The 27,983-nt window shown below is 45.4% G+C and overlaps 1 protein-coding gene across 7 annotated transcripts; it reads right to left on the reverse strand.

Moving 5' to 3' along the window:
• Window positions 1-1,199: 1,199 nt before the first annotated feature.
• THSD1 (thrombospondin type 1 domain containing 1) lies at window positions 1,200-27,137 on the reverse strand. 7 transcript variants are annotated; one of them, XM_059041620.2, is made up of 5 exons: window positions 26,972-27,137; window positions 24,222-24,371; window positions 19,355-20,320; window positions 8,627-8,785; window positions 1,200-2,815 (listed from the first exon to the last, which is right to left on the reverse strand). In XM_059041620.2, exons 2-5 carry the CDS (start codon window positions 24,277-24,279, stop codon window positions 1,464-1,466), a joined length of 2,535 nt encoding a protein of 844 aa, XP_058897603.1. In that variant the 5' UTR covers window positions 24,280-24,371; window positions 26,972-27,137; the 3' UTR covers window positions 1,200-1,463. The 7 variants fall into 7 exon arrangements, with proteins under 7 accessions (XP_058897603.1, XP_066872338.1, XP_058897602.1 ...); XM_067016237.1 differs by having other exon boundaries at window positions 24,222-24,359; window positions 26,972-27,099; XM_059041619.2 differs by having other exon boundaries at window positions 26,669-27,061.
• Window positions 27,138-27,983: the final 846 nt, after the last annotated feature.

The following is a 27,983-nucleotide window of genomic DNA, read 5'->3' on the forward strand; positions in this document are numbered from 1 at the left end:
GAAGCCCTGCCTCCACTTAAGGTATTGTTTTAAACCAGAGTCTACAGTGTCTGTTGATGGCCTTCCTCTCCACCCTTCCTCCACCCCACCCTGAGGCCCCTGGGACTCAGTAGAGGCTGGGGGCCCTACTCATCTCTCCTCTTCTCTTGCCCGGCCTGGGGGAAGGAAAGAGGGCAGAGGAGAGGTGGGCAGCCTTTAGCACCCTGCAGGGTTCTTGTCCCCTTGAGCAGTGGGCACGGGAGCCCTCTTACCAAGCCTGGGCCGTTTCCTGCGGGCTCTCCAGACCCCTCTCTAGGACCAAGCCCCCCATCACACTGGGAGCGTGGATTCCAGCAAAGGAGCTGGGAAAAAAGTGAGACTCTCCACAGACCGCCTACGGGGGGGGACCCCAACTTAAGGCCAAGGACTGGGTGTGTTGGATGCTTATGACACACCAGCCCAAGTCCCTTTGCTGAGAAGACTCCTTGGACTATTTCCCAAGAAACCGCCACATACATCCCTTCACAAGGCACCCCTCCCCTATGGACTCCCCATCTGTGTTCCGTTTGACCAGCAAAGAAATAGTAAGCATCCTCCATTAAAAAATAAGAATAATACACACACCAGGTTCAGATTGACACTCCTGGGGTCTTGGCTGCCAGCTTGGTCCAGGGACACACAGTCAGCATCCTGATGCCAGGCAGCATCCACTGTCCAGGTTCCAGGTGATGCTCTCCTGGGAGACAACACCTTCCTTTCCAAAATGTTTACGTTTTGCTCAGAGCAATGATGGATAGGTCTTCATCTGACTCACTACCTGAACAACTAGCTTCTTATATCCTTTCTCCAAAGCAGAACTAACTCACATAAAGTTTGTGTCGAGTCCCCAGCACTCTTTCTTGCATAAAAAACAGTAAGATATCACCCAACTCTGGCCTGAAATTTCTTCTGGAATGTCTTGTGGTATCACCATTTCTAGGTAACCTAGGAATAGCCATAACTGACTTAATCAGTCAAATATAAAACCTGTTCAATACTGCCCATGCAGGAGTCAAATTCGGAAGGATTTAAAACGTAATAAATTACAGTTCGGGGTTGTATTAGCGAGCTTACTTTGTTCCAGCCCTTCTTCCTGTTGAAACTCTCAGGTTTGTTTCAAGTTGGAACTTGCCAAGTTGCATCTTGTCATTTCTCATATTCACATGAGAGACCAAGCCCTATTTCACTCTTGTTCAAATTTTTATTATCATAGTTAGTAGTAATAAGCCAATAGAAATAGGATAACGAAGGGAAGAGCTCCAGATAAATAACTTCTTCCTTATGAATTAAAACACATGCAGACACCGGTGTCAGTTACCACCTCCCCACATCCGGTCCCGTTGTACAAATAGTTACACAAAACAGTCCACAGAACAATGTGAGCAGCTGATACCCTGAGCTGGGCAAAGGGCCCCGGTTGTGTGAAGTCTCAGGCTGATCTCCGTCTAGATGACCAGCTTCTCCACACTCAGCGTACTGGTGGTCTCATCCTCTTCGTTTGACCCAAAATAGCCCGGGAGGTCCAGCATGCCCTGCTCCGCCTCGGTGAGGCCGAAGGAGGTGTTGTCGTAGTAGGCGAACTCCGGGTGGGCGGGGAAGCTCTGGCACTTGTCTTTCCGACACTGAGAAGGGCTCAGGGGACTGCCCCTCTGGTAGCCATCCCTGGGGGCCGAGGAGGAAGGCTGCTTCCTGGAGACATTCCTGTGACTCGGGGACGGTCCCCTCCGAGCCCGGTGAGGCTCCGTTCTCTCACCTCCCGCCACGAACCCCGCCTGGCGATCCCCCAGGTCTGGTTTCCTCGTGGGCTGCCCCAGGGTGTGGGGTTTAGGGAAAGGGCTTAACGGGCCACTGCTTCCACCTGCCCCCGGACAATGGTCCCGTTTCTCCGGAAACAGGGCAGCGCCTCGACTCGGGGGCCGGACTCGCTCTCCCGCCTGGTCCCACGTCCGGCTCCTGGAGCTGAAGGCAGGGGCTTGCCGGGGGGTCAGGGTGGACAGGCTCCGCTCCCGGAACGGTCGGGCTTGCCTGGCCTCGTGGAAACTTGCCGTCCTCCGGAAATGGGACGCCCGGGGGTGGCTCCTCATCTGCGACTTGCGGAGGAGGCTCTGGCTGGGGCTGACGGCGCAGCCGGCCGGCGAGAGCGGGAGGTCCAGCCGCGAGGGGGCCCTGTCCCCGGCGCCGACCGCGGGCGGCTGCTCCAGGAACGGGGATTTGAGGCGGAACTTGCCGGCCGCGGCTTCTTCGGGGCTCTCGGAGCCTCCGGGAGGCGCGGCGACGGCGGCGTCGATGGCGGTGTCCGTCAGGGGGCTCTGGGACACGTGGTACACCTTGGTGGTCTCCGTCAGGCCTTTCTTCTTCATCTCCTTCAGCTGCTGCTGGGCCAGGCGGTAGCTGAACAGGGGCGGGATGATCTTCTGGGCGTTGGACTGGAAGCTCTCGCTGCCCGACGTCTCGTCGTCGGGGGGCGCCGGCACGCTCCGCCGGTAGGTCAGAGGGATGCCCTGGCCCCCGGGGCTCCCCGCCGGCCCGTCGCCCGCATCTGAGAAGCTGCCACGGGGCTCGCTCAGCTCGCAGATGTTCTCCTCGTCCGAGTTCTTCCGGCAGCCGGGCGCGTGCAGGGAGTTGTGGCGGACTGGGGTGCTGCACTTGGGGGCGCGGCCCAGCTTCCGCCACAGCGTGATGAGCACTGTGGCCACGATGATGAACAAGCACAGGGATATCCCAGTGACCGTCACGATGTTGTTGGACTTCACGGGAGCCTGGGGCTGGAAAGGAGTCGGACCGGATGGCTGGAAGGCTACAACAACAACAACAACAAAAACAACAACAAAAAAAGGAAGAACGAATGCATGCTCTAGTATCGTTTTCTCTGCCTGCGTCTAAGGTCTCTGAGTGGCTTGCTCTAATTACGTAGCAACTGAAGAAGGAAGGAAAATAAACAAGGACTGGGATTTCTGGGCTTACAGATATTCTGCAGGCAGGCTTTTAAGCCAAGCTGAAAAACAGAGACTGGTAGAAGCGAGGTGAGCAGATGAGCCACAATCCAGGTGACTCCTTGGCTCACTGGCTCTTGCTGACACTTGTCCCCACTTTTCTACAAAGAAGCCTCATGAGGAACGTTTCAAGGTAAAAATCACGGTTTTTCACTTAAGGTTAAACATGGGATATCTCTAATTAAATGTACCTTTGAGATGCACCTCGGAAAAGTTCTGCCAAGTGTAACGCTTGGAATGCAAAACAATTTAGGCAGGTTGTAGCTCAATTTGCACATCTCAAGAGAAACTAATAGGTGAAAATAAGCCTTTTGGGCAACATACTACAGCTCACTTTTCCCTCCCAATGTCCAGGAACTGCCTTTCCTAAGTGTTGAAGCCTCTGCTTTCTCACTCTTGTTTTTTCAGCTGTTCACTCCCCTTCCTACCTTCCCTGTGGCATTGATTTTTCTTCCTCTTCCCTGCGCTCTCAAACTGGTGTATCTCACAGTCATGAAGATGTTTCACCAAGACTCAGACGCCACCTGGGGCCTCAGCCTGTAGTACCCGGGAACCCGAGACCACCCAATGCCACTAGGCCTCACCTCTCTTTCCTCCTTGGTCACTGTTCACCATTCAAGCCCTTCCAGTCACATGTCCTCTATCTCTTCTTCCCATAGTCTTATCCTCACCAGTTCTGAGCCTCATCTCCATCCTCCACTGCTCTCCTTTCCCCTGCACCCTATAGGACACCTGTGACCAAACTCCTCACGATGCAGAAACTTTTCCACAAAACACTCTTTGTCTCCTTGCCTGACCTGAGGACAGGCCATCCCTCAGGGCACAGCCTCCCCGGCCCACTCTTGGGTGAAGCTTTATCAGAAGCAGAGCCAGAAGCAGGGCGTGTTCCTCAGCCTCCTCATTCCTGGCTGCCATCTCAGCCAACTTTTTACCTCCGCGTAAAAGTTCTAATTTTCTGACGCCCACGCCAGCCACCCAGACCACCCTCTACCCCTCACTCAACTCTGTCATCTCCCCGCCTCAGGGCAGCCATCAGTTACCAGCACCTGGGTCCCCTCTTCCTCACCAGCCCATAGCTGGAACCATTCACTGTCCTTCCAAGCTGCCATACCTTCCCATTGTCCGCAGCTTCTCCCCTTCTGAAACCTTAGAACTTCACAGCCCACTTTCCGGCTGTAGCCTCCCCTCTCACTCACTCATTATTCATACAACGGCTACTCAACCTCGCTGCAACATCTGATTCTCCAACCCCTCCATTATCTCTCCATCCGGCAGCCACCTTCTGCCCTCACATCTCCCAGCTATACCCGGGATCCATCACTTAAACCATTCTCCTGCCAATCATCTCAACTCTCTGACCTCGAACACGGAGCTGTATGCCTTCCCCTGCTCAGAAGCAAAAGTCTGTTCCTAGAAAAATCCAGACACGTGGATTATCAGCTGCTGCACCCAGGCCCCTGAGCCCTGGTGGAGAAAATAATGCACCCATGCAGGCCAGAACCTTTGTGTACTGATGGCGCCCAAACTTGACTGCCCACAAATCCTTCCGCGGGTTCCTAAGCAACTCTCTCTTCCATCCCCTACAACAGTGCTTCTGAGTTTTACCACTAATCCTCTTCCTCAGCTGTCTGCTAGATCACAAAAGTTAGAAGCTATCAAGCAAGTACACCCCCAGCTTCTTCTGCCATCCTCTCCTCCCCCATAAACTCAGCAGCAGCCACATCTCCATTTCCCTCTTTCTCTAGGGAATTCGTGGGGGAAGTGTCTTCCCATAAAGACGAGTCCACCAGGTGCTCTCTAGGCCACCCTTCTCCAGGGGGGGTCATCCCTCTGTACCTACTATCTCCAGCTTCTCCTCCGTGCAGCTCCACAGAAACATGTTCAAGCTCTTTGCACTTTACAAAGATCTTTCTAGAACCCTCTCACTACTTCCACAGCCATATCTTGCTCTTTGTCTTCCCAGCTGAACGTACAGAAAGAAGGGTTCACATGTGCTAACTGCTCGTCACCTCTGCCTCCTGCAACCTGCCCCCAGGCTTCCAGTGAAGCAGCTCCTATCGAGGTCATTAACCATCTAATAGCCAAAGGCAAAGGAGTTCCGTCCTGAGATTCCTTGAGCGTTGCAGCATCAGCTACTGTCCGACCCTTCCTGTGATTGTTTCTCTTCTTGTTTTCAATTATCTAATTCAGAGAGAAGAACATGGACTTTGGAGCCAGGGAGAGCTAGACCACATCCTGGTTCCACAAGCTCTCCTCTCTCCATCGATGCCCCACCGACACTTCCACCTCCACATGCCCAGGACTCATCATCTTCCTCCAGAACCTGCGCCTCCTCTGATACATCTGATCTCATGGGAATGGTGCTGCTGTCCTGCAGCTGCCAGTGCTAAAATCCTAGGTCTCAGCTGCGACACTCCCCTCTCCACACTCGCCACATCCAGAGTCGCTGAATCCTTCTCTCCTCTGCATTCCCACTGCCAGTGCTTCCTTTTCCCCCTGGGTCACTGAAAAACTCTTAACAGGCCTCACTGCTGCCACCCCTGTCCCTTCTGATTCGTACTCCACACTACAGGCAAGAGATCCCTCTACAACACAGGTCCAATCTTCAAGGGCCCTCGGGATCTGGCCCCGGCCTACCTGTTCAGTCTCATTTTGTGCCTTTTTTTTTTTTCTTTTGGCCATGCTGAGCGGCTTGTGGGATCTTAGTTCCCCGACAGGGATTCAACCCGGGGCCCTCGGCAGTGAGAGTGCAGAGTCCTAACCACTGGACTGCCAGATAATTCCCCTATCCAGCCTCATTTCTCTCACTCCCTCCTGACACTCTTATCCTGTAGCCACATCAAACTCTTGCCAGGTTCTCTGGGTTTCATAATATGCCATCATCTTGCAAGCTTTCATCCATTGCTCCATTTGCTAAAATTCCCTTTCTCACCTAGTTCACCAGGTGATGCCTATTCAGCTCTCAATCTTCAGCTCAAATATCACCTCCTCCAGGAAGAGAGGTGTTCCCAGCATGGATTGTCACAAGCTTCCATAGCAAGCTGTGGATACCTTTCTATTGCACTGTATGCTACGCCTGCTTTGGTGTCTGCTTCCAGAGACATGGCTTATCTATATAGTCCCAACCCGAGTCAATAACTGGCATAGAGTTGGTACTCAATTAATGTTCTATTCATTAATAGATTCATTATTAAAAAGGTAATAGCAAAATGATCAACACCCCCATCAGATGGAACGTGGGTGCAATGGCAACTGGATCTTGGTGGTGAACGAGATAGACCAAATTAACGTAGAACTACTTCACTCAGACCCTGGTGTAAAAACATCCTTTCAAAGCCAAGCAAAAATTCTAGACTCTCAACCAAGTGGAAATAGTTGAATGATGAAAGACTTGTTCCCTGACTGATCATGTCTTCGTCTGCAGTGGCTGCTCCGTCAGTGGGTAGCAGCACTGCAAAGGTACACGTGGACCTCTTAGCTGTTGCACTTGACTCTGGCTGGAAGCCTTCAAAACCGCAGCGGGAGAAAAGCCCCAAAGCTGCCGACCTCACCCATCTCTGCCTCATCTTGTCTTCCCTTTTTTTCCTTGAAGTGAAGGAGACTTCCTGACGCTAAGCAGCCTGCAAACAGGTATTTACATTTCCAAGGAGTGGAAAACAGGCTGAACTGGAAAGAGAGAACAGTTGGAAGAAATGATCATTTTTATCCACACAAGCATTGATTTTTCTGAGGACCACTTATAGCAGAAGTAGGGGTGCCTGTAGCGCTTACCCTTTCTGCAAATTTATAACTACAAATTTCTAGTTCCCACCCAGGATTAAAGAGATTAAGATGCCAGAACATGAAATAATACCACACAGCCTCAAAAACTGATTGCTAATTCCAGGATGGTTTTAGAAAGCTACACTGGCCTGTACGCAGAGGCAAAGTATTGAAGATAAGTAGCTTAGTATGAGGTCAGATCTCGTCCCCTGCTTTCTAGCTTTATGGTCTTGGGCAGGTGATTTACCCTCTCTCTCTGCTGCGAAGTCCTCACCTGTATGTGTAGGTGGTGATGTACTGACTTCATACGTGCAAGGCACTTAGAAAAAATGCCGCGCAGCAGCAAAAGCTCTCAAGATCTGAGCCCAGCATAAGAATCCTTGGCTTGTAGAGTTATTGTGAGCTTTGAGTGAGATAATGTAATAAATGGTTGATATCGTTGTCCCTTCTAAAAGTGCAGTAGAAGCCAGGGGCAGTTGATTTTTAATTCATTTGGGTATTACAGAACTCTAGATGAAATATCTTAATACAACACGCCGTCCCAGAATGGAAAGGAAGAAGTTATACACAAAGAAGGAGCTGTGGAGAGTAAGGGGACTTGTAAAGAAAAGGGCAGACAGAGAAGAGAGCCTTAGAAGACAGTGTGAGATACAACTGGAGAAAGAACAGATTCAGGGTGGGGCTCAGGGCTGATGAAAGAAGATGGTAGGCTGGGGGCTGGGAGAAGAGCCTGGGTCTGAGGTTGTAAATAGGAAAATCACAGAGAGAGAATGTCCTCAGGATGCTGGAATAAAGGGAACAAGGCCTACAGCACTGGCTGGAAAGAATTTTGTTAAGGTCAAGAATTTTGTTAAGGTCACAGGTGGGGATGCTGGTCAAGGTGTTGTCAGGTGCCAGTGATCTTGGCTGCAAGGTGCTCTGAGACCAAACACAGAAAAACACTTAACTCCTCCAGATCCCAAAGGGACAAGGAACCAGGGATGGTCTTCAACCTGGAAGTGGAGAGTGGAAGAAGTCAGGACCGGACAGAAGGACTTCACCTAAGGGTCAGGACCACAGCAAAGGCTGGTCAATTAAACGGGGAGCCGGCTGTGTCTCAGAAGGGGCGATGGTGTGTGGGAAAAGCAAGGATTCTTTTTTCACTGTAACCTGTGGCAAATGAATGGGATTCAGCTCCGTAAGCTGCAGCAAACCCAACTGAGTGACCTGAGCACATCATACCATAGACCACCCACATCAAATACTCACTGAGCACCTACTGGTGGGGGTCATTTCAAGATGCTCAGAGGATGAAGGAAGGGCCAGGCCCCAGGTGATGGCAAGATGAACTTCCCCACCTTCTCCTCCTGGGGGTGGGGGGGTGAAGAATAAACACAGAGCCCTTCAGGGGATAAGACAGGGTGCCTTGCCCCATTTTGGACAAATAATGTCCATTTTGGTTCCCTGGGGCTTCTCGGAGATGAGGAGGAGAAAAACTTTTTTTAATGTTCTCCCACAATTTCTGGGGGGAGAAGTAAAGGAGGGAGAAACAACAACAAAACAAATATCAGGAAGAAATCATCATCCCTCCCATTTTTTTTTGTATTTTTAAACATGATTTCGTATGTCTGAATCTTTCATTTACACCGATGTCCTTGTCGTTCCCCCATCTTTGACGGTGTTAAGTCCCCTGTCATCTCCCGGGCAAGACACCCCCAGTCGCAGACACACTGAAGGGCACAGAGTCTGTACAGCCAGAAGCAGCAGCGACAGAGTGTTGAGTCCACTCCTGAACTCAGACTGGTGACTGTCAGGCAGGTCTGGGTTCGACAGTCCCTCTGGGAAGAGGCTTGCGAAGGAGGATGGATACCTACCCGCACAGTCCTCCAGGGAACACGGGGAGCTCTCCGAGGACATTCCAGGGCAGCCAGGTCGGGAGGGGGAGGAGGTTAGGCACAGGCGGCGACGCTCTCTGACACCGTCCCCACACGTGGCACTACACTGGCTCCACGGCTGCCACATTCCCCAAGTTTCTGCAAGGACATCGGCCAGGCTTTTAATGCTAGCTCACTTGAGAATCAGAATTTAACTGCACCCAAATGAAGCAGCAAAACTCAAATCTCAGGCTTTGAAAAGTCAGTAAAGAAGAACATTCCCAAGGAAGTGGAAAGCTGGAATGTTGCTGCTCCCCTACAACAAAGGAAAGCTGTATAATCTACAAAATATCAACCTTTCTAGAACTCTTCAGAGAGCTAAGGTCACACAGGACAACCAAATGGCCTGAATGAGAAGGAAAGACAGACTCCTCCAAGAAAGCCAGGATGCAAACATTGCTTCCTGGGGCAGATGCCAGGCCTCATACAAGCTGGTGAGAAATCATCTAAAAATATAAGGAACCACCAGAAGCCTGGTGTGGGCTAGCATGAGAATACAGAACCCCTGGGAGCCACACTACCCAACTGGGAATTTGTACCCACTTGCAGGCTCTTCTCCACGGATCTCACCAGATGTTCACAAGGAGGACTGAGGGCAGGCGCAAGACCAGGGAGAGCCTCCCTCATGGTGGAGGCCAAGGAGGGGAGGAGAAGCATTGTGGAAAAGACACAAACCTCACCCACATCCTCCTCCCCATCTGCTCTATCAACAAAAGCCCCAACCACTGGGGACAGGGCAGAAAACCCTGTCACTCTAAGAGCAGCAGCTGAAACCTAGGGCTGCCAAGGAATGGAAAAAAAAGAAAACCTTTCACCCCTAGAGAGGAGGAGGAAAGACCCTGAGCCCACACTAACAGAGAGCTTCTACCACCGGCAAGGGGCAGGATCATTACAAAGCGCCATCCTTGAGACTCAGAGGCAGAGCACTTGCCTAAGACTAAGGCTGAACCAGAACAAGAAGATGTTCTTCCACTCCCATCACCTAACACCCACCCTGCTCCAGGCTAGCAATTACCAAGTATCAAATAACAAGAGTCTACTGCTGGGGGAGAGGCAAGAGTGACAAGGAAAAGCCTTTCTGATGTTCAGGCTCGAGCCTAAAGTTGAGGGTGCAACAGAAGTATGGAGAAAACCCTCTGGCAACCCAATTCCTACCCTAAACACAAAGCAACATTAGAAAATTTTGAACTCGATCATGCACTGAGGATAGCCATAGCAACAGCAAAAACTCAAACACAGCTCAATTCCTTATTATACTGACCCAATCTCCATACTAAAGTCTTAGCATAAATAGGATATGCCTATTTCCAGGCATAAATGCTATTTATCAGTGTCTACAGTTCTAAGAAAATGTCCAACTTTCAACCAAAAATTATGAGACATACAAATAAGCAAGAAAAAAACAATAAAACATCCAAGTAATTAAGAGAACCAGACTCAGATGTGACCCAGATATTGGAACTATCAGAGAGACATATTAACTATGATTAATATGTTAAAGTTTTAGTGGAAAATGTGAATAAGATGCATGAACAGATGGAAATTTTCATCAGAGAATTGTAAACTAAAAAGAGTTCATCGGAATGCTAGAAATTAACAGCATGGCAACAGAGATGAAGAATGCCTTCTAGAGGCTCATCAACAGACTCAACATAGCTGAGGAAAGAAACAGTGAAACTGAATATATATCAACAGAAATCACTCAAACTGAGACACAGAGAGAGAGAGAAAAAAAGAGTGAATAAAACAGAACAGAATACCCAAGAGTTGTGGGACAATATCAAATAGTCTGTCATACATATGACTAGAACCCCAGAAGAAAGAGACTAATGTCCAAGAATTCTCCAAAATTAATGAAAGACACCAAACTACATCCAAGATGCTCAGAAAACATGAAGCAGTATAAACACAAAAAAGCAAACAAACAAAAAAGTTAAACACACTACCCTCAAACTGCTAAAAACTAAAAACAAATAGAAAACTTTGAAGGCTGTGGTGGGAGAGAGGGGGCAAGGTGGAATTACATCACATACAGAAGAATAAAAATCTGAATTATAGCACACTTCTCATCATGAAAGCCAGAGATAATGGAGTGACATCTCTTGAGTACTGAAGAAAAAATCACCAACCCCAAATTCCATATCCAGTGAAAATATCTTTCAAAAATGAAGGAAAAATAAAGACTTTTTCGAATGAATGAAAATTAATAGAATTAATTACCAACAGACCTTCACTATAAAAAATGTTCAAAGAAAATTCTTCAAGCAGAAGGAATGTGATACGAGGCAAACTTGCATCAATATAAAGGAATGAAGTGTGCTAGAATTAGCATTTATAGAGGTAAAGATAAAATTTACTTCTTATTTTTAAATGCTCTAAAATATAATTGATGATCTAAAGCAAAACAGTAGCAATGTATTATGTGTTTATACCACATATAAAGTAAAATATATAACAATCATTCAAAGAATGGGAGAAACGAATTGGAATTGTACTGATATAAGGTCTTTACACTATACATGAAGCAAGATCTTATCTGAAGGTAGACAGAGTAATTAAAAATGTACGCTGTAAGCTCTAGGACAACCACTAATAAATATTTTAAGGTCTAAATAATAAACCAATAGTGTGGTTAAAGTAATTCATAAAAAAATAGTCAACTAATCCAAAGGAAAGTAGATGAAAAGAGGAAAAAGAAACAAAGAACAGATGGAAAAAATATACAACTACCAAGATGGTAGATCTTAATCTAACCATACAATGATTACACTAAATATAAATAATCTAAACACCAATTAGAAGACAGAGTTTGTGAGACTGGATAAAAAAGCATGACCCCACTATATGCTGTTTAGAAGAAACTCACTTTAAATATAAATACATAAATAGATTAAAAGTAAAAAGGTGGGAGAAGTTATACCTTGTAAACATTAATCAAAAGAAAATTAGAGTGGCTTTATTAATATCAGGCAAAGCAGACTGCAACTAACACCAGAGCTTCAAAATACATACTACAAAACATTCCCAGAACAGTCATTATTGATTGACAAATGCAAACATCTCTTCCAAGCATGTAAGTAATCACTGCCAGAGAGAATAACTGAATAATTCCCTACAAATAATTATACTAAGTCCCTTCTCTGTGAGCACCCATCCAATCCCAAGACCTACCAGGTCATGCCCACAACACTAGGCACAAGATATCCTCTGCATAAAAGTCTCTCTTCATCGTTATGGACAAAAACTCACAATACAGTCAAGGGTTTACAAAGCACTACAGAAACATATGGAAGACATGCAGGGCAGTTACATTCTCAGGTGAGCCAAGTGGTGCAATCTTTGGAATGAGTCATGGAATTTGACTTCTTTACAGCAATTAAAAGTCTCGGATTGTCACAAGAGTGGGAGCATTACAAACCAGTGTCCTGGACCAACATCAGCTGAGGTGCGGTGATTATGTTCCACCCAGAGGTCCAGCTGAACACAATGTTGGTTCTGTGCCTCCCAGATCACTCTGTGCCTCCTCAAATGGCAGAACAACAAGCCAGCTTTCTCTTCAAGCTTCAGAGCTGTTCAGACACTGAGCTCCCAGTGCTTTTGCAAAGCTTTGGGAAGCTCATATTAAGTCTCTCTGAGCTGAAGTATTGTGATTTATTTTTTGAAAAATCTACTGGGAATTCCACTACTGTGAAATCTAATTTGAAAAGTCAATACATAGTTTATCCTTCTCTTGTGCTCATATTTAAGACCACAACAGGTAGAATTACAAAAGCTGAGAATCCTTTTTTTATTATTTCTTAGCTCTTCTTTTACTTTACATAGACATTATTTAAATACATAAAGTCATTTGTCAAACTAAAAACAAAAATTCCATTAGTGGGCACCAGGGAAAAAAAAAATCAAAGTTTTGATAAAAGCATGAATCTTAACGTCAAAAATCTCACTTTGAAATGTGTTGTTTTCCTTTGAAAGTAAAATTATGGCTGGCAGGATAATCAACAATTAAAAAAATAAACATTTAAACTAAGTTTTAGGTTCTTTTACTGCTAAACCAAATTAATCTAACAGAAAACAAGGGAAATCACTCAAATAAAGCAATGAACAGATTTAATCAGCCAAAATTTTTTAAATGTCTTAAATACCTCGATTTGTTCCCTGAAAATTTCTGTTAATAACACTGAGGAAAATACTTGGCAAAACGGGAACCCATTGGCTATAGTTCACGTTACAAATGAAGAATAAGATGACCACTATTCTAAACAGTAGTCTTACTTCATGAATAAAAGGCTGTTTTGTTTTGTCCTGTTTAGATGTTCATACATGCACTCCCGCTGCGTAACAAACCTGTTTGACCAGGATAAATGCCTTTCAGGCCACTCTAGAGGATATTAATTCTGAATGAGCAAAATGTGTCTGGAATAAGAAAAGGGAGATTTGTTTCCACTCCCAAGAATAGTTGAAGGAATACAGAGTATGAAATATTCACATCTGCAAGATATTTCACTCAAGAGACTAAAGTAACTAAGCAAAACATCCTTAGAAGAAAATTCTATTAAAGAAAAACAAAGTTATTATAAAATATACAAAAAAAAAGAAAGAAAATTCTACAGACATGAGTAAGTAGCCGAAAGCAGCAGTGGGAACAAAGGCACCTGGATAAGCAGTTCAGGTTTTCTGTGCCCCGCACAGGCTCATTCACATTAGACCAATCATGCTTATGCCTGGGCCAGTGGGCTCCAAAGTGGGTTACATGTCTTTCAGGAGGAGTGGGAAGCACAAAATGAACCAATGAGATGAGGAGGAAAATACTGGAACTTTTTTGATCTAAAAGTTTCATATTGCTTAATATCTAGATTGATAGATGATTATATGGGAGCCAGCATGGAATAGTGGGAACAGCAAAAGCTCAAGCCAGTCTAACCACCAGTACTGGGTAAGCCACCAACCTTGGAAAAGTTACTTAACCTTTCTGTGCCGTATTTCTTCACCTCTAAAACTGACAATACAATAAGCCTAATTCATAGGGTTATTATAAGGATTCTATGGGTTAATATTCATAAAGCACTCAGAGCAGCTCTTGGTGCAAAGTATCACTATATAAATGTTATTATGTCAGAAAGTCACATACAGTGTGTCAGCTATTCTAAAAAAAAAAAAAATCCCAAAGGAAGAGCAGGAGTTACACCAGGTGGAAGGGTTTACTGGTTCATTCACTTTCAGAGAACTGTGGAGTATTAAACCACCTAAGGGTCTGCTTATATTAAATTATATTGTCTAGTTTTAGGTGAATTAAGTGGACAAATGGCATATAAAGATTCTGGCAAAGAATTAAAGATGATACGATAATTAAGCACCTGCAAATATGAAGCAAATGACAGGATGACAGTACTCCTATTCTTGGTAAAAAGCCTTGTTCAGTCACATTGTGAAGGAAAAACAGGACAATCTAATCAGAGAAACAAGAAGGTGGCCAACAAATTTAAATTATCAAGAAAACTATGTGTTAAATATATACAATTTTTACTTGTCAAAGAAACTAAGTAAAAAAAATTATGTGACTATGAATTTATACCCTCTATCATTAATTCTCAACTTTGCTCTAAATACATATTTTGCATGGAGAGACAGGGTCCATTATCCCTTATCTGACAACCTTGGGGCAGATGAGTGCAGAATTTAGAATTTCTCAATTTAGACTTTTGTATGTTATTACAGTGCCTGTGCCAGATATTACTAATACTCCCCTAGCAGCATCCCATAATCATACACATTAACGCTTCTGCAGAGAAACACATAAACATTCATACTAAGTAGGATAAATGAAGGTCACAAATAATCATTTTTGACATCTTTTTTGCTGTAAATCAGTATTTAGGGTTTTAAGGTGCTAAGACATATTTGGAAAAAGAGGCAAACATATCAAACCCTTTATTCCCCTTCCAAAAGGAACTAATGAGAAATTCATCGTGAGTCGGTGAGTCACACCTCATGGTAGGTTCAATGGGGTTCCTGAATGATGCCATTTGGCAAAAAAAAAAAAAACCCAGTCTTTACTGGTCAGAGCTGTCAATTTAAATGGAAAATGAAAAGAACTCCATTTAGTTATAAACTTTTATACTAAAAACACAAAGGCACTGAGTTTCCCACCACTAACATCAATTTCACTGATTAACCGAACAGAGTCCCTGTTGGGCGGCCACACAGAGAATCTGGGGTCTCCAGGAATGTTCAGCCCCTCGAGGTACTGCTTCCAGCCCTACTGCCCGGTCGTGTCTAGTTGCTGCAGCCCCACAGGGAGCCCTGAGCACCCTTAGCCTAGACACAGAGCACCACTCCCGGTTCTGTCCCCTCCCAGGGAGAACCAACACCAAGACCTCCCGCTCCCAAGGTCTTGCACCACGTGGCCCGAATTCCTTTACTCCCCTGGGTTTGTTTCCACTAAATTCAGGCAATTAGAATTTTTTTTCCCTCTAAGCAATAAGTTCTTTTGAAACGGCAAGCATATCCTGAATGATTAGTTCAACATAATTGTTCTTCCACTGATACCTAGCTGAGACATCAGAGTGCAATCTGCACGTTAATAAACATGTCCTGAGTACCTGTTAATGTGGCAGGTGTACAAAGCGGGCCAAATAAGGATCGTAAGTAGCTTCCTGGCAGCCCAAGTCGGCTTCCGTCGCCAAATGAGCTTCTCCAATCTGGGGGCAGGGTGGGGGAGGGGAGAAGCGTGGGGAGAAAGACCCTGAACAAGCAGTGACAGAGGTGATAAGTGCCATGACAGAGGAACTAAGGCAGCTGGGCCAGCGTACAGCGGGGAGTTTACCGAGTCTGGGGTTGAGGAAGAGTCAGCCAGGAAGAGACCTGGGGGACGGGTTAATGTTAACCAAGTGAAGGTGGGGGGAGGGTCGCCCAGTCTCCAGCCCACCCTCATAACAGTGAGGTGTCGGGTGAGGTGACTGATAAGTTTTCAGCAAGGGAATAGCCTCAGCTGACCTGAATTTTCAACAGTCCCTCTCCGGCTGCCTTGAGAGAATGAAGTGGACGGAGGGAGGGAACCAAGCGGTACCAGTGGAAATGGAGAGACGTGCGGAGATTGAGACAGAGATTTTTTTGAAGAGACAAAATCCATAGGACCTAGTGATTTATTCCTAGGAAGTGAAGAAGAGGAAGGCTCCTGGGTTTGGGTTTTGAACAATGAGATGGGGTGGAGTCCTGTACTGAGGAGCAGGTTTAGGGGGTGAGATGATGAGTCCAGTTCCAGATATGCTGCTTTTGAGGTGCCTGGGAGACATCTGGGGGTGACAGCTATTCAGCACTTGGATGCAGGGGAGAGATACCAGTATGGAGTCAGCAGCACCAGGACAGTAATCACCTAGCGAGTGTGTGAAGAATGAAAAATGCTGAGGTTCTAGTATAGGATGCAGAAGTCCAAGCCTTAGGGATGCGAGGGGGTCAAGGAACCAGCCGGCAAAGGAGACCTGGAAGGAGCAGCCAGGGAGGTAGGAGGTAAACAAGGCAAGTGTAATGTCACAGAATCAAGGTCAACGAAGATACGGACTGGAAAGCATCTCCAGAGTTTGGGACCTGGAAGTCATTCGCTGGCTGCTTTAGTGAGAGCATTTGCAGGGGAGGGGTATGGGTTTGGAGTGGGTTGAAAAGTGAATGGGGGTGAGGAAATAAACCCCAAAGTACAGGTGGCTTTTTCAAGAACCGGGGCTATAAAAGGAAGACGAGAGAAAGAGGTTGTGCTCCGGGGGAGAACCAGGGGATGAGGGGTGATTTTGTTCCGTTTTTAGTTGAGACAATTAAGTACATTTTGAAGTTGATGGGAATGAACCAGTAAAGAAGGGGCAGTCAGAGGCGGAGGAGACAGGGGAATAATGATTAACAACAGAAGGTTCCTGATTAGAGCAGAGGGTCTGGGACCCACAGTGGAGGGGAGGGTTGACCTTGTACTGGAGGAATGACACTGCTTCCCTGGGGACAGCAAAGGAGGGGGAGATTGTGGGATGGCTGCCTGCAGGCTTACGCGTAAGTTGGTGGGAGGGTGAGGGAGCTCGCACCTGACCTGACGGCTTCCCGATGCTCTGTGTGGCCGGAGCCGAGTCAGCTCAGGGAGTTAGGCAGGGGCGGGGGTGAGGCCCCAGGAGAGCAGATGAGGGCCGAAAGAGCTGCTGTGCGGGGCAGGAGCGCAGTGGGTAGCGTGCTGGGCCCAGGGAAGGATGGAGGCCCGGCCTGCCCGGGTGCAGTGGGCAGCTGGCAGCTGGCTGCATCCACGCAGAGCCGGGGAGGGGGTGTGGGTGGCTGGGTGCTATCAGAAGGGCATCTAGGCAGAGGCGTTTAGGGCATTGGTCGGAGAGTGATTAAAGGGATGGGCCACGGGATCGAGGCTGGAGAGAGAGGTAAGTGCAAAAGCAGGGAAGCGGCCAGTGGGTGGGGAGAGAGTCGAAGGAAAGGGGCTCCTAAGGAGAAGGAGTGAGTGAATTTGGAGCAAGAAACACGTGGGGCACTGAAGCTGCTCAGAGGCTTGGGCCGTCAGGGAGCACAGGCTTAGCGGGGACGTAAATAAGAGCACGTGCAAACGATCAAGACAATCTCTGCCAGATTAACCTCATGCCAGGAGCAGGCGTGCACCCAGGAAAAGAGAAAGACACGCAAAGAGGAGCCTGGGGCATGGATGGAATTGTAATAACCCCACTCCTTTGTGATTGGGGAGGGCGGGCGTTATGCAGAGAATTCAAAATTTAAGGAAGTTTTTAGAAATCTTGCTTTGAACTCTCACTAAAGAGGCTTCGTTCTTATAATGAAGGAGGTAAGAGGAAGGAGACATGCTTGAGGATGTTCTAGAGGAAGTGAAAAGCTACTAAGTACAATTTGGGATTTAGCTTTGAATTCTGATCATACCTGCCATGGACTCGCCATATGATGTAATAACAGAATTTTTAAATACATGTAAAAGAATGAAATTAGAACATTCTCTAACACCATACACAAAAATAAACTCAAAATGGATTAAAGACCTAAATGTAAGGCTGGATACTATAAAATTCTTAGAGGAAAGCATAGGTAGAACACTGACATAAATTGTAGCAATATCCTTTTGGATCCACCTCCTAGAGTAATGAAAATAAAAGCAAAAATAAACCAAAGGGACCGAATTAAACTTAAAAGCTTTCGCACAGCAAAGGAAACCATAAACAAAACGAATAAACAACCCACAGAACGGGAGAAAATATTTGCAAATGAAGCAACCAACTCCAAACCGTACAAACTACAGCTCAATATCAAAACAAACAAACAAATCAATCAAAAATGGGCAGAAGATCTAAATACAAATTTCCCAAAGAAGACATACAGGTGGCCAAAAAGCACATGAAAAGATGCTCAACATCACTAATTATTAGAGAACAGCAAATCAAAACTACAACGAGTTATCACCTCACACAGGTCAGAATGGCCATCATCAAAAGGTCTACAAACAATAAATGCTGAGAGGGTGTTGAGAAAAGGGAACCCTCTTGCACTGTTGGTGGGAATGTAAATTGATACAACCACTATGGAGAACAGTATGGAAGCTCCTTAAAAAACTAAAAACAGAGCTACTATATGATCCAGCAATCCCATTCCTGGGCATATATCCAGAGAACACCATAATTCGAAAAGATACATGCACCCCAATGTTCATGACAGCACTATTTACAGTAGCCAAGACATGGAAGCAACCTAAATGTCCATCGACAGAGGAATGGATAAAGAAGATGTGGTACATATATACAATGGAATATTACTCAGCCACAAAAAAGAATGAAATAATGCCATTTGCAGCAACACAGAAGGACCTAGAGATTATCATACTAACTAAGTGAAGTAAGTCAGAGAAAGACAAATATTATGATATCACTTATATGTGGAATCTTAAAAAAAATGATACAAATGAACTTATTTACGAAACAGAAACAGATTCACAGACTTCAAAAACAAATTTATGGTTACCAAAGGGAAAAGGTCGGGGTGGGGGAAGGATAAATTAGGAGTTTGGAATTAACATATACCTACTACTATATATAAAATAGATAATCAACAAGGACCTACTGTATAGCACAGGGAACTCTACTCAATATTCTGTAATAACCTGTATGAGAAAAGAATCTGAAAAAGAACAGATATATATATGTGTATATATATATATATGTCTAACTGAATCATTTTGCTGTATACCTGAAACTAACACAATATTGTAAATCAACTATACTCCAATATAAAATAAAAATTAAATTAACAAACATAAAAACATAAAATACAATGTAATAATAGCTGACGTTTATCACTGCTTCCTACCTGCCAGGCACTGTGCTAAGAACTGTACACATTGATTTCACTCAATTCTGACAACTCTCTGAGGTAGATACTCTTATTATCCCCACTTTATTGATGGGGAAACTAAGACCCGGAGCAGCTAGTTAGGAGTGAGCTGGGTATGCTAACCAGTACTCTTCATTTTCCAGAATATGGATCCTAATGCCATTTGGGACATTATGAGGAGTGAACCATAAAAATGATGGTACAGTTCATAGAAAATCAAGTTCACCTAAATTCAAAATAATAACTTTGATTGCATGAAGGCAGCAATTTGATAAAAAAAATTTGCTTTAAAATCTCAATACCAACCTATATTTCTCTGAATTAGCATGCACTCCTTCTCCTTCGCAGAAAACTGGCTCCTGCTTGAAACGCCGAAGTCAAAGCAGTATTTATTCCTCCCCATGTCAAACAAAGTGCAGTTGAATACTGTTCTCCTTTCTCCCAAGGTCAGACTGTTTTCAGCCAGCCGAATGGCCCTTTCCCCAGGGCGTCTGGGGGCTTCCTTGAAGACGGCGATCACCCCTTGGACAAAGATGCATGGCGGAGGCAGCACCCTCACCTCCACCCCGGACTCACACGTGAGCTCTGGCGCCATCACCAGTGCGTATCCAAACTTCTGGGCCAGGTCAATGGGGCCTGTGGACGTAATGACCGAGTCTCGGCCAAACAGCTTCAGCACCACAGTGACATAGGCTTCCGGCCCCACAGGTGCACAGCCAAACTCAACCCACTGGCCTTGAGCGAGTTCTGCCCTCTTGCTAGCCCTTATCTCCAGCGGCTGGCCCTGACTCTTTCTTGCCTCTGGAAGGCTGTTGGTGAAGATGACATCCACCAAGATGTCGGGCTTGTCCACGGGGAACAGGCACAGAGGCTGACTGGTAAACAGGCCCACCTGGAAGGTGCCTTCAGCCGCCCTGGACGTCCTGTTCAGGTCAACATGAAAGACAGGCCATTCCACCTTCAGGAAGGCGCTCCTCTCCCACCAGGGGACCAGAGGGCTGCTGTCTGTGGCTTCCGGAGTCATCGTGAACCAGTAGTCGCCGGCCTCCTTGAAGTAGAAGCACTCAAACTCGAGGGTCCCCTGGGACTGGTTGGTCAGGAGGTATTTGGTGGTAACAGTCTGATTGGTGTTGGCCTCCAACAGCAGGACAGAGACATTCCTCAGCGTCTCATTAGCGCCATCTAAATACTGGAAATCCACAGACACTGTCCTGTTGCTTAGTGCTACATGGCCCGGTTCCCCCAGAAGGAGATGTTCAGCTTCTCCAAGAACTGAAAGGAAATGGTCAGAGTGGGTTTTAAAAAGGAATATCTGAGCAGTACTATTGGTGACATCGATGGAAACAGCATTTCAGACACGAGAGAAGCTTGAACTGAGCCAAGGATGATACAAAATGCTGCTGAGTGCTGACTCTGGGAGCTGGGCCCTGAGCTGCTTCCATTCTAAAGTGGCTCTGTTCCTTCATCTCCACTTTTCATGGTTTTGTTGAAAATAATGAATTAGTGATAAATACTCTGAATTCACAACAGTCAACAATGTAACACATTAGTGATGAAAACCTAATTAGCAAGAGTAACAACTGACAAGTCTCATGATAAAAATCCAACACTTGACTTTTCTCATTTTAGGCATATTGTAGTGTTTAGGTATTGGGGGAAAATGTATTTACAGTGAAATGAGAGAAAGCCGGATTTAAATGATACAATACGTACTGCTCTAGAGTACTTAAAATGGGAGACCCTAAATATACAGTTGACCCTTGAACAACATGGGTTTGAACTGCACAGGTTCACTTACACACACACACACGTTTTTTTCAGTAGTAAGTACTACGGTACTAGACGATCTGTGGTTGGTTGAATCCGCAGATACACATAGCAGATATAGAGGAACAGCAGATACAGAGGGCTGACTACAAATTATACCTGTGCAGAAGATCAGAGCCTTTAACCCTTAAACCCCGTGCTGCTCAACGATCAACTGAACTTCTAAATTACTGTTTTCTGACATTCAAGACAAGTGCTTGAGCATTTTCACCAGTAAAGGAAACAGTGCCTTTCCTTTGTATAAGGCAGAAATTTTTAGATGAATGAGAAATGTTGACATTCTATCCTGCATGGGTTATTCAAGGAATAGAGTGAACATTTATGGAATAGCTAAGCTTGTCCTTAGCAATTTTAATGACATTACAGTAACTGCTATTGGCCTAGATAGGACAGATGACTACTGGCCCACAAGTATCATTCTGTTAGGATCAATTCTTTTTTTTTTTTTTTTTTTCTTGCGGTACGCAGGCCTCTCACTCTTGCGGCCTCTCCCGTGGCGGAGCACAGGCTCCGGACGCGCAGGCTCAGCGGCTACGGCTCACGGGCCCAGCCGCTCCGCGGCACGTGGGATCTTCCCGGACCGGGGGCACGAACCCGTGTCCCCTGCATCGGCAGGCTGACTCTCAACCACTGCGCCACCAGGGAAGCCCACTATGTTTCTTTTTAAAAAGACCCATCAGAGCAGCTGAAGTAGAGTGGAAAGAGCACAGACACACAAGAATCCCTGTTTCTATTTTGAACCCTATCCAAATACATATCAAAGGAGACAGAGTTTGGCAATGCATCAATCAGCTGGCCTGTGACTAGGGTAAGAAACAGTCTAGATTTAAGAACTGCAGTGCCCTCTGGTTTGAAAAACAACATGTGTAAGTATGAATTTATGAGTCTTCTTATATATACATGATAATATAAAATATTATATTAATATAATAATAATAATGTGTACATAAATGTCCAAAGGACAATATGTTGTCTGGGCTGGTAGTCTTTAAATATACTCAATCAGTGATTATTCGATGATTCACTTTGACGGACAGCAGAAAGCAATACAACGTTGTAAATCAACTATACTCCAATAAAAATTTTTTAAAAAGAAAAAAAAATAGACTATTCAAAGATATAAAAAATGATTATTAGAATCAGCACATGAAAATATTGGCACATAAAGGTTTGTTTTAATTAGCTCAGCAGTTCACCCATTTCTTATTTAAGATGAGGTGAAATAAAATATACAAAACTTGGCTAGACCTGAATGCTTAATCAGCACTTGCTTGAAAACCTTAATAGGATAAAGTTGTTTTGGTTTTTTTTCATTTTAGTCAGTACAGAAATTGAGGGACACTCCCTTTTGGATGGAGACAACTCATCCAAAGGCGGCTGCTTTCGGTGCAGCTTGTGTGCTAGTTCCGAGTGGACCTGACACTTTTTTGTGCACAGGTGGCTGAAGAGCTTCCAGTACTCACAGTAGCCCAAGAAGGACTGCTGAGAACAAAGGACCGAGAACAAAGCTCATATTTATTTGAATCTGATGCGGCAGAATAGTTCTGTGATGCATTTTAAGAGTGAGGGGCACACCACACTTAGTTAACTAAGGAATTGTCAATGACAGGGATACCGATGAGGCAGATCAGATTCTGATTTGATGTGCAGCCTGTCGAGGAAAGAGACACACATGGCCCTTTGGAAACGGAGGGGATCCAACAGCAGCAGAAAGGAGCTGTGTACTGAAGAGGGAACTTGCTGCTTTCCTCTCAGACTCTTGCTTTTACAGGCAAGAAAACACCCTCATTTAGAAAACTGCAATTTGCTTGTACCACATTCTGACTACTACAGCATAGTTTTCACCATTCGTTCATTTCCTCTCTCTCTCCCCATTCCTTTCTTGTATTTAAAGAAACTGGTGTCTCAATATAAGCATGTTGCTTTAAAAAAGAAACAACACTAACTGGTAGTGGTATATTCTGATCAAAATCAAATGGAGAAGAAAAAAAAAAATCCAGGTCTACCAAAATACCTCCTTTTCCAGTAGTAGCCTTTATACTCAACTTGTATGCTCTATTTTATGCTCAATTAACTTTTACTTTTATATTGCAGTAAGATATTCTGCTCTCAACAATAACAAACGTCCTTGCAGACTGTTTAAACTGAATTTTTTTTTTTTTTTTTGTGGTACGCGGGCCTCTCTCTGTTGTGGCCTCACCCGTTGCGGAGCACAGGCTCCGGACGCACAGGCTCCGCGGCCATGGCTCTGCGGCATGTGGGATCTTCCTGGACCGGGGCACGAACCCATGTCCCCTGCATCGGCAGGCGGATTCTCAACCACTGCGCCACCAGGGAAGCCCTAAACGGAAATTTTTGATGTCTTTATCATTATGAAACAAAGCAAGCTTTTATAATTTTTTGAATGAGGCTGTTACATATAGAGCAATCTATTTTTAAGTAGGGATAAAGGACTTTAAAAGAAATGATCCCAGATTGGTTTTCTGCAAGTCATGTCTTCTTGTTTAAATGAACTTCTTGAAAAATAAAAGACTGAGGGAGGAGACTCACTGGACGAAAGTAACAGTACACACTCTGATCCATCCAACTGATATTACACGAGCCAGGATTCTTTGTCTCTTGGATGATCATTTCTTCATCAATTTGAAAACAGTTTCCACTCTCATACCACCAACTGCTTAGATGTCTGAAATACTTGGAAATCATCAAAAGAAAACTGGTGGGTATTATATGGTTGAATCTACTGGTTCAGTAGTTGCATAAAACTCTCTGAGAAATGAATTTTCAGTTGAATCAAGATGAATGAAGAAAACTAACATTAAGCACCTACTATGTGCTCATTCAGGTATTTCACATTCTTGAGTTTATCTTATCATCATAACAACCCTGTTAATATTGTTGCTGGCACAGAAAGAGATTTAGAAACTAGACAAAGGCACCCGACTGGCAAGGACTGAAATTCAGATTTGTTCCAAAGGTATGCCAGCAGCAAACTCTCTTGTCAAGCGAAATCTCACGTAGAACCCCAATATATAAAACGTCACTTCCTGTGTGTGTGAGTGAAGTTTAAACAGATAATACTGAAATACTAGGAAATCAATCAAAGAGGACTGAGGGCAACGTGCTTGTCTCCAATTTGTGAGATGAATGTATTTAAAGTGAAATTTGAATTAACAACGCAGAACCTTAGGAGAACCCAGGGTTGCAAGAATCACCGTTTAAAAGGCACTGCACTGTAGTCCTGCCCCACCTCCTTCATGCAGGGGCACCGACACCCATGCATTTATAAACCCTCCATTTCTGTTTCTTCATTGGTACCCACAGCATAAGTACACACAACACTCACCATAGTCACAGAGCACCACCAACAATAGATTTGAAAAATCTTTCAACATTTGTTTCATTCTGATCAGCAAAATCCCAGGTCTTTGGTCTCCTCATGTCCTTTCTCACATCCAAATGGTGAATGTTTCTTCAGAAACACCTGAAATTAGAACTTAAAAAAAAGTTGGCTCTGTTCATTCAGTGTGATTCATAAAATAGTCATCCTGAGATGACAAAACCATTCTAAGAAGGCAAACTGCCTAGTTAATACTGAGGAGAAAACAGCAAGGACATTACTGTTCTCCATTTTGCATCGTGCTGTGTAGACCTGCCTTGCTTCCACAAATGGGTTTATTAACCCTGTCCTTCTTGCACAATTGGTGTGTTATCTGGATTGCTTCATTTCTTAATGCCTAGGAGCTATATCAAAACTATCAAACCTTTAAAAAAAAAAAAAGATACCCGGAATATTGCAATTAAATATGAACTCCAGGTGGTCCAGACTTCCCTTGGTTAGGGCACTCTAAAGAGAAAACAATTAACAGCTATCATCTTTGTCAGCCTTCCAATACTGGTTGCTGCTGGCTGGCTTGTATCAGGGGACGGATGATTTCGTGCAGCAACCTTCCCAGACCACCTAGGAGGGCAGGGAAGACCTTGATGGCCTGTGGTTCAGAATGATTTGTGGGAAAAGGCACTTATTTTGATATAAACAGACTATTAGACAACAGAATAAGATGCGGGGCATTTAAGAGCCAGTATTTTTCATACTTGAGTCTAGGAAACTATGGGGTACTAAACATAAACAAATATATATTTTCTTAATGTTTACATTCCCCTCCATTATGCAGTTAATCTATCTTTAATAAGTATATTATATTCCAAATATACGTACGTCACATCCCTTCGGATAAGACAGAAATTAAGGGAATTAAGAGGACTGACTGAAATAATCAAAAATTCAATGTCAATGGAAAGGAAATTGGTGTGTCTCTATTAGCTTTCTTTCTGCAGGAGTTGGCTGAGCTGTACTTCCTCAAAGAGAAGCAGAGATAGGAAGTGTAATCATGCAGATGATTAAGGCTCCCACCCTCCCCAACAAAAAAAAAAGAAAATTCAGTTTTGTTGTAATTAGGCATGGATTTGACCCAATCCTTTCCTTGAATATGAACTGGGAAACTTCACCAAAGACAGCAGGGGGGCATCATCTTATCTCCTGGGCAAGTGTGGGCACTTAGGGCAATTCAAATGTTTCCTTTCAGTCTCTGCTACTCAGTAATCAAAGTAAGGAGAAACAAGCTATCCCTGGCCCCCAAAAGTTGTACCGGCTTCTCCCAGATTGCTTGCTTCTGCATAACAACCATTTTTTAAAGAAGTTCTTAATCACAACTGATTTTGTGCTTATAACACATTTTCTTTCTTATGAAAAAGACTAGTAAAACAGAAGAGTGTCATAATCTATATTTAGAGCTGGATGGAAATGGAATTACAAGATAATCCAGGCTACCTGAAAGCAGGCTGCTTTATTTTATAAGCCATAATATGATTTACATAATATGGATTTTTTTTTTAATGCTCTCAAGCTTTTGAAAATAAATGCTGATTTTTTTTCACTAGCTCAACCGCTAATTTGAAGATGTTAACAGAGCATCCCAGAATGCAACGGAATGCCGAGTAAAAAATCACTACGTTTTTGTTGTTGTTTTAAAGAAAACAGCATGCTTCTTTAATTTTTTTTAAACTTTGCTTGCTTATTTTCTTCCAACACGTGTTCCCAATACCACAACTGGCTACTTACAATGTTTAGCTTGAGAATCATTTTGAGAAAATAGGAACTTAGGTATACTTTATACACATTTTTTAAAACTTCCATATAGCATTCACATCCATAAACGTTTATAGACAAATTCTAAATGTATCAGCTAGAGGGTAGGAGGAAGTTGTGAATATTCTCAGTGGCTAAGGGCACCACGCTAAGCTCAGATCCCATGTTTCTGCTGAAATCAGCTAAGATCCACGCTTCTGTGTCCCCTATAGTGTCTTCAGAGCTGCAGAAAAAGAAACTGAATTATGCTAAACTCCCTGGGACCAATGATTTATGAAAGAATAAAAGGAAAAACAAAAAGAAGCAAAGTGATCTTGTCTCTTCTGACAAGCACACGCTCGAGTGTATATCTAATAGTAATATTTACTAGGAGGAAATCGCTAATTCCAAAGCGGCTCGTGTAAACGGGCTGTATTTAAATATTCGGGCCAATCGGCGAATATATGCCTGGTCCCACGGGTTGGATGCTGCTTCCCCACATCTACTCAGCTTTCTCCTGGTCTGCGAGTCAAGTTTACGCTTGGAAATCTAAGGCTGCCAGTGTCCCCCAGCACAAAATCTCTTAAAATGAGGACCGTTTTGCAAGGCACATATCTCATACTGCTTGAATCCCAGTAAAGATTTCTTTATGGAAAGAAGCAAACCTGTTCTGAAACGCAGAGTATCCCAGAAGCTGTTCTTCAAGGGTCCCAACTATTCGGACTCAACACCCATCAATCTACCGTCAGCCTCAGACACTCGGCCACACCTGCGCCAGGAGAGCGCCGAGTTCAGGTTGAAGTCGGGACTCAGAGATGCGGAGACAACACTTTTTAACGCGTGTCCCTGGGGGCTGAGCGCCAAGGAGCGAGGGGAGGGGACCGGGTGCGTGGAGAGAACAGTCCCGTCCACCAGTGCTTTCCGGCGGCGGGGAGGGTGCCGGGTCGCTTCCGGAAGGCTCTCCTTACCTCTGGGACCGGCGGGCGAGGTGGCGAGGCGGGCGAGTGGCCTGCGGCGCGCTGAGGTAGCGCACCGAGCATCCCGCGTCCTGGGACTGCGCCCCCACGCCCCCACGCCCCCACGCCCCCACGCCCCCACGCCCCCACGCCCCCACGCCCCCACGCCCCCACGCCCGCCCGCCGCGCGCCGCGCACCGCGCGCCGCTCCCGCAGCCCCGCCCGGGCCCGCCCCCGACGGCGCGGGGAGGGCGGCGCCCGGCGGGCGGAGGGGGGCCTCCGGGAGCCCGAGAGGGCGGCGCCGCCCGCTCTGGGCAGCGCATCCTTCCCTGCCCGCGCCCGGCTGGCCCGCTACTGGACGGGAAACCCGGCCGGAAACGCGCGGCCGGGGAGGGCCCGCGGGGTGGGGACGCGGATGCCAGCCACGCACACCCACCGGCCGCAGGGGGGAGCCGGGTTTAAGGGCGAGCCGGCGGTCTCCCGGCGTTTCCGATGCTATCACTTCTCCCCCCTCCGCCCTCGTGTCATTGTCTTCTGGGGGACCACGAGTCAGGCATGGAAGTGGTATAACCGGTGGGCTGTAAACTTTGTTTCCCGAATGTCACTGAAGAGTTTCAAAAGAGAACAGTTCAGGTAAAGTGCATCTTCGTTTTTCTTTCTCAGGAGCCAGAAGCGGTTATTTAATTTAAAATAGTTTAAAAACCCTAATCCAGAAGTGTCAAAGTTGTGTTTTTAAAAGAATACGAGAGGATAGAGTGCCACCTTAGCAGCCGTGCTTGTTTTTGAATAGGCTGCAAAGTGCAATACAGTTTACCATTAACATACCGATGTGTGGGAACAGAAATCATAGCACAGATTTGGTGGCCCCTGCGGAGCAGGTGATTGGAAAGAGGCCCCAGGAAACTTTGGGAGATGATAGATACATTCTATTGGTTGGGGTGTGAATCACATGGATTTCTTACGCATTTGTCAAAACATCCAACTTAAGATCTGTGTATTTCACTGCTTGTAAATTTTACCTCAG

This window comes from Kogia breviceps, chromosome 16 (genome assembly GCF_026419965.1).
Source record: "Kogia breviceps isolate mKogBre1 chromosome 16, mKogBre1 haplotype 1, whole genome shotgun sequence".
NCBI lineage: Eukaryota > Metazoa > Chordata > Mammalia > Artiodactyla > Physeteridae > Kogia > Kogia breviceps.